The sequence below is a fragment of the Corapipo altera genome, unplaced genomic scaffold (assembly GCF_003945725.1).
Source record: "Corapipo altera isolate COAL_440 unplaced genomic scaffold, ASM394572v1 45, whole genome shotgun sequence".
Taxonomy (NCBI): domain Eukaryota; kingdom Metazoa; phylum Chordata; class Aves; order Passeriformes; family Pipridae; genus Corapipo; species Corapipo altera.
The window spans coordinates 18,436,689-18,448,763 of NW_020884877.1; the positions used below are offsets into that span (position 1 = coordinate 18,436,689).

The 12,075-nt window shown below is 57.2% G+C and overlaps 1 protein-coding gene across 1 annotated transcript; it reads left to right on the forward strand.

Moving 5' to 3' along the window:
* The first annotated feature begins 2,432 nt into the window (after positions 1-2,432).
* On the forward strand, positions 2,433-7,546 carry CHPF (chondroitin polymerizing factor). Its single transcript, XM_027637395.1, has 4 exons — positions 2,433-2,766; positions 3,964-4,528; positions 4,666-4,848; positions 5,271-7,546. Exons 1-4 carry the CDS (start codon positions 2,462-2,464, stop codon positions 6,531-6,533), a joined length of 2,316 nt encoding a protein of 771 aa, XP_027493196.1. The 5' UTR covers positions 2,433-2,461; the 3' UTR covers positions 6,534-7,546.
* The last annotated feature ends 4,529 nt before the right edge of the window (positions 7,547-12,075 follow it).

Genomic DNA, 12,075 nt, shown 5'->3' on the forward strand with positions numbered 1-12,075 from the left:
CAGTGCAGTGCGCTCCGTGCCATGCCATGTGTGCCATGTGCTGGGTGTACAGCAGCTGTGAGGGCTGTGGGCCCCTCAGGATGGTGCGTAGGGACAGAGTGGATTGGGGTGCAGGGGTGTGGATGTGAAAACTGCAGGATAACCTCATGTCAGTTGTGCATGGGGTTGTGCAGTGTGCAAGGGGCTGTGCTAGGGCCACAGGAATTGCAGTGCCTGCGTTCTGACGGGGCAAATGTACACATCAAGGGCACCTAGAGTGGCTGCCCAACCATCCCCTCACGAGCGGATGGGAGATACAGCCATGGCAGGCAGATGTGGGGACACAGCGCTCTGCAGAGGCAGAGCTCTCTGGAGCTGGTGCCTCCTGGCCGTGGCGCACAGGGACCCCCGGGAAATCCTGGCAGGGAGAAAGCTCTTGGCAGAAGCTGCAGTTCCCCTGGCAGCCCCTTCCCAGCCCCATGCCAACACTGGAGAGACAAAGGCGGGAGCTGCAGCTGGTGGGGGGCTAGAAGGGGCTGCTGGAGGAACGGCACTGCTGCCTGCTTGCCCCACAGGATCTCCCAAGGCCGGGCACGGGGACCCTGGGCTCAGCCACTGCCCATGCAAGCCCTGGGGAGACATGTGCTCTGACCACAGCTTCTTCTCCATGCAGGTTTCCCAGGCTAAAAGTCTGAAAAATTCATTACTTTCTCTGATCTGTACCTCTGTCTAAATATAAGTTCAGATCAACAGCATCATTTCAGAATGAAACCTCGCATCACTCGTGTAAAATGATCCAGGTTTGTACAAGGTGGCTAAAGTTACATATTCCAACCCATAAAGGAAATCAAATACATCTATTTCTCTCATGTTTCTCTGTGTACAGAAAACAGGCTCCTTTGTTTTTTATATTATCATGCCTGTTTTTTTGACCTTTGTGCATGGAAAATCTTTGCTCATTTCCTAGTTCTGCATCTTTTCCCTTCCGGTATCTCCTCATCCCATTGCGTTCTCTCCATTTCTAGTTTTTATACATTCTTCATTAAACTGCAGTCCACGTGACTGCCTTTGCCTATTGCTTGTCTTGGCCTATTCAGGAGAAAAAAGGCCTATGAAAATGAGCTGAACTTGGATGATGGTCTAGTATCTCAGGGGGGTGAGATGCTGCCAACTGCTTCTCAATGAAAACAGGCTGCTTTGTTTCAGAAAATGAAAGAGATCCTGGAACTGAGCGGGCCCCCGGCTGCCCTCAGTGCCCGCAGTGCTCTGTGGCTGCTGGTGCTCCCAAGGGCAGGTGGGCTGCATTTCATGGGGAGGGTGGAATGGGTTCCCCACCAGCCAGAGTAAATCCAGAGGCACTTGAGAGTCCCAGTGCCTGTGACGCTGCTGGAAGTGAAGCCATAGGCTTGGAATGGGTGGAAAGGCCAGGTCCTCCTTCTTGTCCTTATTCAGTAATGCCTGGCACTGAGTGGCCATGTAGGGCTACTGTCCTTGTAGCTCCTGGGTTGGATCATTCCTGTGCTGGAAGCTGTGTTTGTGCAGCAAACTCTGCTCCAAGACGGTTTTTCCAGCTCTGTCTGCCCAGGGGGCTCTTTCTGGCAGCTGGTGCAACAGTGGCTATGTGCTGCAGACAGCTCATGGAGGAATGGTGACCCGACCAAAGGAGCCCACTTTGGTCCAGTTTGACTCACATGATAGGGGTCCCTGCTGCTGGTATTTCCTGCAATCTGCCTGTCCTCCGGGATGGTTTGCTGCTCTGCATCCAAGGGGCTTCCAGCTGGCATACCTGGCGTGCTCAGCTGCCAATTGCAGCCCGCGGCTCACGCTTTGCTGAGGCCAGACCCTCACCCCTCATCCACCCACAATCACTGGGCACCTCCTGGGGACTTTCAGGTAGATCCCAGCGCCACCACCCACATCTTTTGGAAGACCCTCGGGCGGAGATTTGGGGAACGTGTCGCTTGAAGCCCACCATCAACGCCGTGGTTTGCGCTGTTCCGGGGAGGAGACACACGGCCCCGCGGCGGCCACCCTGCCCCGGGCACAAAGGGCCGGGGAAACGCGCCCTTAAGCCGGCTCAGGTGCCAGGTCCCCGGCGGACGCGCTTTCCGAGCCGGAGGGCGCTCTGTGGGCGGGGGAGCTGCACTGCTGCCCTACAGCGCCGGGGGTGCACACGACGGCGCGGGGCAGCCCCACCGCGCCTCCCCTGCTCCGGCCGGTGCCCCTCGGGGGTGCGGGGGGGTCCCGGCCGTACCCTCGGGGGGTCCCCGCCGCGCGGTCTCCCAGCAACCTGGACCCGCCCCCAAACCGCTCCCGCCCTGCGATTGGCTGAGCAGCCGCGTGACGCGCCTCCCGCAGCACGGCCCATTGGCCAGGGCGGGTGACGCGAGCGGGGCGGGGCCAGTTGGTGACACGTCGGACGGCGGCGCCGCCAGCGGCCCCCGGAGCCGCCCCCGGTCCTGGTCGTGGTCCCGTCCCGGCCATGCGGCTGTCGCTGGTGCTGTCGGTGCTGCGGCCTGCCGGGCCCGTGGCCATCGGCGTCTCACTGGGCTTCACCCTCAGCTTGCTTAGCGTCACCTGGGTGGAGGAGCCCTGCGGGCCGCCGTCGCACCCCGCCACCCGCCCGCGCCCCGACGGCGGCCCCGCGCCGCCCCCCGGCCCCGCCAACGGCAACGCGGCGCGCAGGCCCAACGCCGTGCCCGCCGGGCTGGGCGTCGACAGCTGGGAGCCTCGAGTCGTGCCCTACCGCCCGCCCAGCCCCGGCAGGGCCGCCAAGAAGGCTGTCAGGTGCGGGGGGGCCGGGCCGGGCCGGGCTGGGGGAGCTGGGCCCCGGTGAGGGCGGGCGGCCGCGGCTCCCCGGGCTTTATCTAGGGGTAACTGCGGCCGAGTTTGGGGTGCCCGGGTGTGGGCGTGTGCCTGCCGGGCCGCGGCAGGGGGCCTTTACAGGTGGCCCAGCGATGTACTTTATCCTCCTTGCAGCCACCTAGGATTTTTCCCTCTGCAAGCACCCTCTGCTCCCTCTTCTCCTTACTCCCAGTCCTCAGCAGGCACCCAGAAGAGCCTCCTGCCCACGCTGCTGCCTGCTGTGCGAAGGTTGCCCTCTGTGCAAAGGTTCCCTGCTATGCGAAGGCTGCCTGCTGCAGCACGTGCTGCCGGGCACCCTGCCACGGTCCCCTCCTGCCTGAGCAGGGACCCCTCCCGTGGTGGCTTGTCCCCACCCGGCGCTGCAAACTCCAGCCTGCTCCAGAGCCGGCTGCAGCCCCGTCTCAGTGTCCCCTGGATGACAGGGGGCAGGCAGTGAAAGGGCCTCCTTGTCCTGGCGAGGTGGTGGGCGGATGAAGGGGGCTGAATGGGGCCAGTGTGTACCAGGCAGCGGCTGGGGGACGGGATGGGGGGGGTCGCTTCCTGCCGCTGCACCAGGCTGGGAGAATTAAACCTGAAAGTCATTCTGAATGCAACAGCTGGGGGCCGTGGTGGGGAGGGGGACACAACCAGCCCCTTGCTGGCTTCAGCCACCTGTGTGGGGCCTGACTTCTGCAGGGAAGGCAGCAAGGACTCTCCTGCCTGCCTTTTGCAGGGCAGTATGTCTGGCAAGGGCAGCAGGAAGGTGCTTCCCAGTTTGTCTGTCCTGGCTGGGGCTGGCCTCATAGTGTGGGTGCCTGGTGGGTCATGTCCCTGCTAGGGCTAGGGTGTGCAGCCCTGTTTCCTGCTTTTAGCTGTTTTCAGCCTTTTGAGAACCTCTGTTTTAAGCTGGACTAGCCAGCTTGTGGTCTCAGGTTGACGGGGGACCTCAGCAAAGTGCTCTGCTGTGCCTCTGGTATAGTGGCAGCTGGTGATGCTGGGGTGATGTCTTGTGTGTGTGGTTGAAGCCCGGGGGCAGTTCCTGCAGAGGAACCGAGGTTGGTGGTGCCATTGGTTGCAGCAGGGAGGGTGCAGGCTGAGGTGGGGTGCAGTGCCCCAGAATACATTGTCTTCCTCCTGCAGGACCCGATACATCAGCACAGAGCTGGGGATGCGGCAGCGGCTCTTCGTGGGTGTGCTGACCTCCAAGAGCACACTGAACACCCTGGGAGTGGCTGTCAACCGCACTCTGGCCCACCGCCTGGAGCGCCTGGTGTACTTCACAGGCACGCGGGGCCGCAAGGTGCCCCACGGCATGGTGGTGGTGACGCACAGTGACGAGCGGCCCATCTGGAACATGTACCAGACTGTCAGATACCTTCTGCAGCACTACGTGAACGACTTCGATTGGTTCTTCCTGGTGCAGGATGATACCTACACAGAGGCACACCGCATCAGCCGCCTGGTTGCCCACCTCAGCATTGACACCCACCTCTACCTGGGCCGTCCCGAGGAGTTCATCGGTGGGGACACTGAGGGACGTTACTGCTATGGAGGGTTTGGCTACCTGCTGTCCCGCAGCCTCCTCCTGCTCCTGCAGCAGCACCTGGAGAGCTGCCGCAATGACATCCTCAGCGCCCGGCCCGACGAGTGGCTGGGCCGCTGCATCATCGACTACACAGGTGTCAACTGTGCTGAGGAACATGAGGTAGGTCCTGCAGCAAAGATGTTCTGGGAGGACTAGCCCTTGCAGCCTTATATCCTTTGAGCTTGCTGTGCTGGCATCTGCTGGGGTGGGAATGCAGGCTGGGGCTGGCTGTGACCTATCTCTCCTGACTGGCACAGGGTCTGCATTACCACTATTTTGAGCTGGGGAAGAACATGGACCCTGAGCGGGAGACTGACCTCCGTTTCCAGAGCGCCTTCACTGTCCACCCTGTGCTGGATCCCCTCCAGATGTACCGGCTGCACAAGTACTTTGCGCAGGTGGAGCTTGAGAGGACCTACCAGGAGATCCAGCAGCTCCAGGTAAGACTTGGCTTGGCTGGGAGGGTCTTGTTTCCATCTGTCATCCCATGGGCTTTCTGGTTACTCTGCAAGTTTCTCACCTGATCCTGCTGTGGGACACGATCAGTTGAGCCCATCTGGCTACAGAGGCAGTGGTGCTGTCTGGAGAGCAGCCTTAGACCTAGATAGGTCCTGGAGAGATGGTGGTGGTTCAGGGTGATGAGGCAAACAGGGTACAGAAGTCTGTCAGCAAAGGCCGGGTGGGGTGGCAGAGCAAACCTGAGGTGCTGGATGGGAATCAGGTTGAAGGCAGAGTTGTTCTGACACTGCTCTTTGAGCCAGCTCTGGCAGATCTCTGAATATCAGGAGTCAGCTTGGCTGCTGCCAGAGCTGGAAGACCTACTTGTGTCTTGGCTTTCACTCCTCCATCTCTCCTCTTGCAGATGGAGATCCAGAACGCCAGCAGCCTGTCTGCTGATGGGGACCACAGCGCCACATGGCCCATCGGCATCCCGCCCCCATTCCAGCCCAAAACCCGCTTTGAGGTGCTGCGCTGGGACTACTTCACTGAGGAGCAAGTCTACGCCTGTGTGGATGGCTCCCCCAAGTGTGAGCTGCGTGGCGCAGATCTGGCGGACGTTGCCGATGTGGTGGCCACGGCCATGGAGGAGCTGAACCGCAAGTACCAGCCGGTGCTCCATGTCCGCAAGCAGCAGCTGGTGAATGGGTACCGGCGCTTCGACCCCACACGTGGCATGGAGTACACACTGGACCTTCAGGTGGAGGTGGTCACCCAGAAGGGGCACAGCCGCTCCGTCACAAAACGTGTGCACCTTGTGCGGCCCCTCAGCGAGGTGGAGATCATCCCCATGCCGTATGTGACGGAGGCCAGTCGCATCAATGTCATCCTGCCGCTGACAGCCCATGACCGGGACTATGCTGCCCGCTTTTTAGAAGCTTATGCGGCAGCCGCTTTTGAGAGCAGTGAGAATGCAGTGCTCACCTTCCTCTTCATTTATGACCCCTTTGAGGCCCAGCAGGTCACCCAAAATGACATCTTCGCCTCTGTGAAGGCCCAGATCACTGAGTATGAGCGCAAATATGCGGAGGTAAAGATCCCGTGGATCAGTGTTAAGACAGACGCACCCTCCCAAATCAAGGTCATGGACATTATCTCCAAGAAGCATCCCGTGGACACACTTTTCTTTGTGGCCGGCGTGGGGACGGAGGTCACCGTCGACTTCCTGAACCGCTGCCGAATGAACACCATAAACAACTGGCAGGTCTTCTTCCCCATCCACTTCCAGGGCTACAACCCAGCTATTGCTTACCACAACCAGGTGCCACCTACCACACTGGACCTGCTGCGGGATGTGGGGCGGTTCGACCGTGATGTCTTCCACGAAGCCTGCTTCTACAACGCTGACTACATGGCAGCACGCACCCGCATGGCAGTTGATGTGCAGGAGAATGAAGACATCCTGGAAACCCTGGACATCTACGACATGTTCATCAAGTACTCCAATCTCCATGTCTTCCGAGCTGTGGAGCCTGCCCTGCTGCAGCACTACCGGCACCAGGCCTGCAACCCTCGGCTCAGCGAGGAGATCTACCACCGCTGTGTGCAGAGCAGCCTGGAGGGCATAGGCTCTCGCTCCCAGCTGGCCATGGTGCTTTTTGAGCAGGAGCAAGGGAACAGCACCTGAACTCTGGGGTGGAGAGGGGCTGGCCCTGCCATGCCATACCATGCCTGCCTGCTCACCTCACCTCTTCTGCTGCCCAAATCTGTCTTCCTTCTCCCAGCGGCTGCAGGGATTGCTGGTACCCGAGCTCATGACTTGCCCTGCTGGGGCTGCCTGGACTGGGGTCTGCCATCCCAGGGTGCCTGGGTCTTTCTGGAGTGGCCATGGCTGTGCAGACCCCGGGGCAAGAAGGGGGCAGAGTCACTGAGCTGCAAGCTGGAATGCCTGGCTCCTCATCACAGAGCTGCTGGCTGCTGGCCCCATCCCTTTGTCCTGTCCCTACTGCTCAGCACAGGGGAGATGGGCTGCCCTGTCCCTTGCTGTCCCCCCTTGATTGGGGAAATGTAGAGCCCAAGGTTCCCCTGCTGCAGGTCCATGACTGCCACAGGGCCTGGAGTGATCCCTCATGGTTACCCCAGTGCCCTGGGACAAGCCTGTACCCTTTGCTCCTTTGGAGCGTTGGCCTGGTTGTGCAGAGAGGGCCATGTCCCTGTGCCTGCCACAGGCTTGGACAGTGGGATGGGGCATGTCCCACCCCAAAAGAGCAAGAAGGAGGTTGGTTTTGGGACTTTGCCACTTGGCAATGAGCTGGAGTGCTCCTGGCTGGTTGGGGTGTGGGGGACTTGGCCCCTGGGGCCAGTGGGCGCAGGGGGTGCTGGAGGGGATCCTGCTGTATTCACGTACCGTGAACTGCTCCCCATGGGAACCGTGACCCAGGCCGCTTTGGCCTTCGCAGTATTGATAGGACGTTGGAGGTCACAGCCCTCAAACGAGAGCCTCCTGACAGAGGTTGGATCCCTCCCCAGTGTGGGGGTCGAGGGACGTGGTGCCCGACACTGGTGGGCATGGCAGAGGGTTTGGCTGTGCATCTCCTAAGGAGAAAGCGACTGAGGAGCCACTCTGCTCCTGGTTTGTATTTAATAGGGGAAAAGGAGGGGAAATGGGTTGCATTTACACTAATAAAATGGAGAGATGAACTAGTGAGTCTGGCTGATTCTTTCATGGAGCACCTCTGGGTGTTCTGCTGCAGGTCTGTGTGGTGGTAGGTGCTGGCTGTTTGTAAAAACTCTGGGTGCAACTGGCTGGACAGATTCCTCACAGGCATGCTGCTTTTCCCATGCACCTGCAAACATCCTCTACCTGAGCTGGGAGATGACTGCCTCTTCTTAGGAAGACTGCAGGAGCCCATTTCCTTATGGACAGGGTGGCAGATGCTGGGCCAAGCAGACACTTGGAAATACATGCTTGAAACCCTAGAGTCATGCACCTCCTCTGATGCCCATGGTCTCTCAGGGTGTCCTGCTGTAACTACCTGCTACCAGTCACTGGTGGTGCAGCAGGATGCTGAGCCCCTTGCCACAGAAAGTCCTTTGACTGCTGTCTTTCCTGTTGCTGTAAGCTTGTGGTCTCACTGACCAGTCCTCAGCCCTGTCTGTGCGTGGAAGAGCACCAGTAAGGGGCTGGTGCAGCTGTGTGTCCTCCTGCATGTGCTGTCTCTGTAACAGTCTTTGTGGTCTGTGTGTGAGTAATGTGGGACCCCTGCCACTGTCAGAGTACAGGTTGGCTGCCCAAGTAAGGTGAATTCTGCCCTCCAGCATCTGGGATCAGTTCTGAAGGAAACTCCCAGGCCAGGCCTCGACCTGCCCTCTGCATTGCTGTCACTTTTTTGGGGCTGTTTTACATCTCAGGCTTCTCAGCAGCTTGTGGTTTCCAGTTCTGAGTTGGGCAGAGCAGTGTCATCCTGCCCTGGACTGTTTCACCACCTACAGCTCCTATTTTCATTACAAGGAATGGGGACTGTGTGCCCTGGCCATACTGCCTGCTGAAGGCATGATTTTCATGACTCCATGTACTCTTCCCACCAGCCCTGTACTCCTAATGTTTTACTGGTTCATGAAACACATGTATCAAAGAGACATCTCCAAGAATATGAACTGAACATAGTCACTGTTACTTATCAAGGCTGTTAGTGCTCAGTGAAACTCATGGAGAGCCTCTGGGCTGTGTGACATGCCCTTCCCAAGGATACTTCATTCATCTATTCCTGCTCCAGTCTCCGTATCCACAGTGTAGGAGTGTATATGTTTAAATATAATTTTATTATATTTCAGACAGTAGCCGTTAGCTTGTTCTGAGTATTTCTATTTTTGATCTTCCCTGAGCACATTTAAATTCCCTTTAAATGGAAATCTGGGACAGAGGGAGTGAGGCAGATGCAGATGTGTTACAGATACATTTCCTCTCTGAAAAGCAGACCTAGGAGTCAGATGTGATTAGGCATAAGAGGAGTATCCAAATACTAATAAAGCAAACTGGCTTCAAATTGAGTTGGCTGGGAAAAGAAACCCAGAACTGTCATTTAATTATCACAAGACGTTAGATAAAGTTGCCGTTGCCTCCTTATTGCTGTTTGCCCAGACTGAGTTAGAGGTATTTGCATACTCTGCACTATCAATATCAGCAGAGCCTTCCCGCTCTGACATATGTATGAGCAAATGACAGTGCTTGTTGCACTCCCAGCACTGTAACTACTCCCTTTTTAAAGGAGCTTGCAGGGTTTGAAGCTGTTTTAGTGTTTGCCAGGTTATCTGCAGCATCAAAACATGACAAAACCCTGGAGAAGGATGTGCAAAGCCTGGGGAAGGGGTTTGGTGACGGGAGCAAGCTGACTGCTGGCTGTGAAGACAGAGCCAGCAGGTCTCTGTGCCATGACAGAGACCAGGGACGATGGGGACCTACCTGGGTGCAACTGCGCTGTGCACTCCTCCTGCCCTCGTAAGGCTGGCAGGGACAGGCAGGGATGATGACAACCTTTGAAAGTGTCAGGAGGAGGAGCCCTGGGTGCTGACATGGGTGACTGAGCATGCAGGAACATTCTGTGATCCCTATCAGGTTTGACTGGTACTTCCATACAATGTGTGGACTTTTGCACTGACGCAGTTCCAGAGGCAGAGCAGTGAAAGGACAGTTTTCCCAATGAGGCGGGAGAAAACACATCTCCTACCTTGTAGACTTTTGCTTCCCTTGAGGAAACTTTTTAAGTGTTACTGGCTCACCATGCCATCAAGAAGGGCAAAGCAAGTTCCTCTTGGAAAGTTTTTCAAAAGAATGAGTGAAGAGCTGGTTCAGAGCAGAGCACTCTGAAGCACAAGAGGGACTGGCTGGGTGCACTGGGGCTGGGCAGGAACCTGCCTCCCCTTCTGCTTCCCCTCTCCTTTCTGCACCAGGGCAAGGAAAGGGACTCAAACTAGGGAAAACCCAAGATGCTACTGTGCTATTCTCCCTGCCACCCCCTCCCTCTCAACACCCCTCCCTTCTCCACAGTTTGTTCCCCTGTGCCTCTCTGCAAACACAGCAGTAAGCCTGTGAGCAGAGAAGGCAAAACCTGCTACTCTAGCCCTGCTTGGGTCACTTCAGGCTGTGCTAAACCCTGTGACAGAGCTACTTCAGCCCCGGCAATGTTGATCAGTTCGATGGCTGACCTTTGGGAGGAAGTGGGAACTGCGGCCGTGCCAGCAGAGGGCTGGAGGGCAAGGGAAAGTTCAGTGCCTTTTCGTCCCTGTGCTTTCGTTGGGAAGGGGCCAGTGGTGCCTCGCTGCCTGTCCCGCAGGAGCAGGGCTGCCAACCACAGGGCGGGACCCCACTCCAGCAAGCGTTTCCTCCTGTCCGCAAGTGAAGGCAGGAGAGGCTACTCTGCTTGAGGAGGAGCAGACAAGGAAATGCCAGGCTGTGCTTGTACCAAATCCCTTGGGTCACAGCCCAGCGCACTACTGAACCCCTCTGGAGGGTGTGATGGGCTTTGATCAGGGCCAAAGCTCAGGGAAATCGGAGCCTTGATGAAGAAGAGCTGTTAATTGTAAGTGCAGACAGAGCTGCTGCCGATGTGTGCCTGCCTGGGGGGGTTTCCTTGCACAGGGTGTCAGCATACCTAGCTATGCCCTCTGGGGACAAACAATCTTGGCAGTGGCAGAATGCAGGAGCCTGAAACTCTGGGGCTGGGGGAAAAGGCAAGCAGCTTGCTTGGATTTTGATTTAAATTGCGTTCTTATTTTTTCCAACCTGCTTGCCCACTGTCCAGGGCTGAGTGCTGGAAAGTGAGGACTGTGTATCCCCCTCCTGGCCCCACTGATGGGCACCACCAGTCCATTTTTCCAGCAAGCAGGTCATGGGCAAATGATCAGGAGCAAAGCAACAAACTTGCCATGTGTATGTCATCCGGAGATGCTGAGGGTCACTCCTTTCTCCAGGTGTTGCCTGTCACCACCAGCATGTCCAGGCAGAAAATGCTTGGGGAGGAGGTGGCAGCGGTGATGCCACATGTCCCATTACATTTCAGGGCTTAATTCCAACCTCTCTGCTCCCAAGCTGGATAGTTTTCTTTTCTTTGAAATGCAGCTTTTCCATGGGAACATGTAGTTGCTGTTTGTGGTAGTGGAGGCATGTTGGGAAGTGCCCAAGGAGATGCCCACTACATTTTGGTGCGTCCTCCCTAGGGATTGGCACCACAGGAGCTGTGTCTGCTGGAGTTGTTGCCTCTACAATGACAGGAGCTGTCGCCAGCACAGCCGGTCCTGCTGCGATCAGGTACTTGGCATTTGTCCAGAGGGCTGAGCTCATTAAAATTAAGGGCCTGTTTCACTACAATGAGTCCCCTTCTAATTATGCCCCTGCTATTTCTTGTGGCTCATTACAGGTGTTTCAAGCAGTGCTGGGCTTGGTGAGCCCCGGGTGGCACCGTCTCCATTCCTGGGGAAGACCAAACCTCTGGTGGTTGTGTGGCATGTTCAGTGTGGGAGGGGGCACCCAGAGGCCACAGCACTGGGGTTTGGGACTAGCCCTGAGGTGCTAAACCTGAGTTGTCCCACTGGCCTTCCTCAGCCCAGCGCCATCTGCACTGGGACATGAGGCATGGCACAAGTAGGGGGAGATGCTGGGTTCACCTCACCTGCCTGTCCTATTTGGAGAGGTGGAGCTACAGGAACTGTCACCTCCAGATGGCACCTGGAAATTGTCACATTAAAGAACAGTGGTGCTGAGAGCAACAAAGAAAAATATATGTCGTATCTTTACTAGGTCACCACTACAGCACTGCTGGGACCTGTCTTGAGGCCACTTTGCTGGCATAGAAGCCAGGATGGGCCATGCATGAACCTCAGCATTTCCTTCAGCCATGCTTCACTCCGCTGCGTGGGGCTGAAGGAGCTGGAGGACATGCTGAGGAAGAGCCTCGTGGGCTCAACATGCAATCCTGTTCTCCTTCTTGCTCAGCTCCTCTGACATGTCTTCACTGTGGAGCAGGAGGCAGCATGAGCTCCCAGTCATGGCCTTGGTGTGGATGAAGGTGGCTAGGTGATGGGGCATCCTGGAGGGGCAGATGGGTCAGAATTTGGTAGCAGGGGCAGCCTCGTCCCAAAGCGGATGATCCTCTTACTTCGTGATGAAAAGATGTGGAGGATGTAGCTATTTCTCTGCTTTTCCCTTTAGCACCCAGTGCTTTAGCACTCAA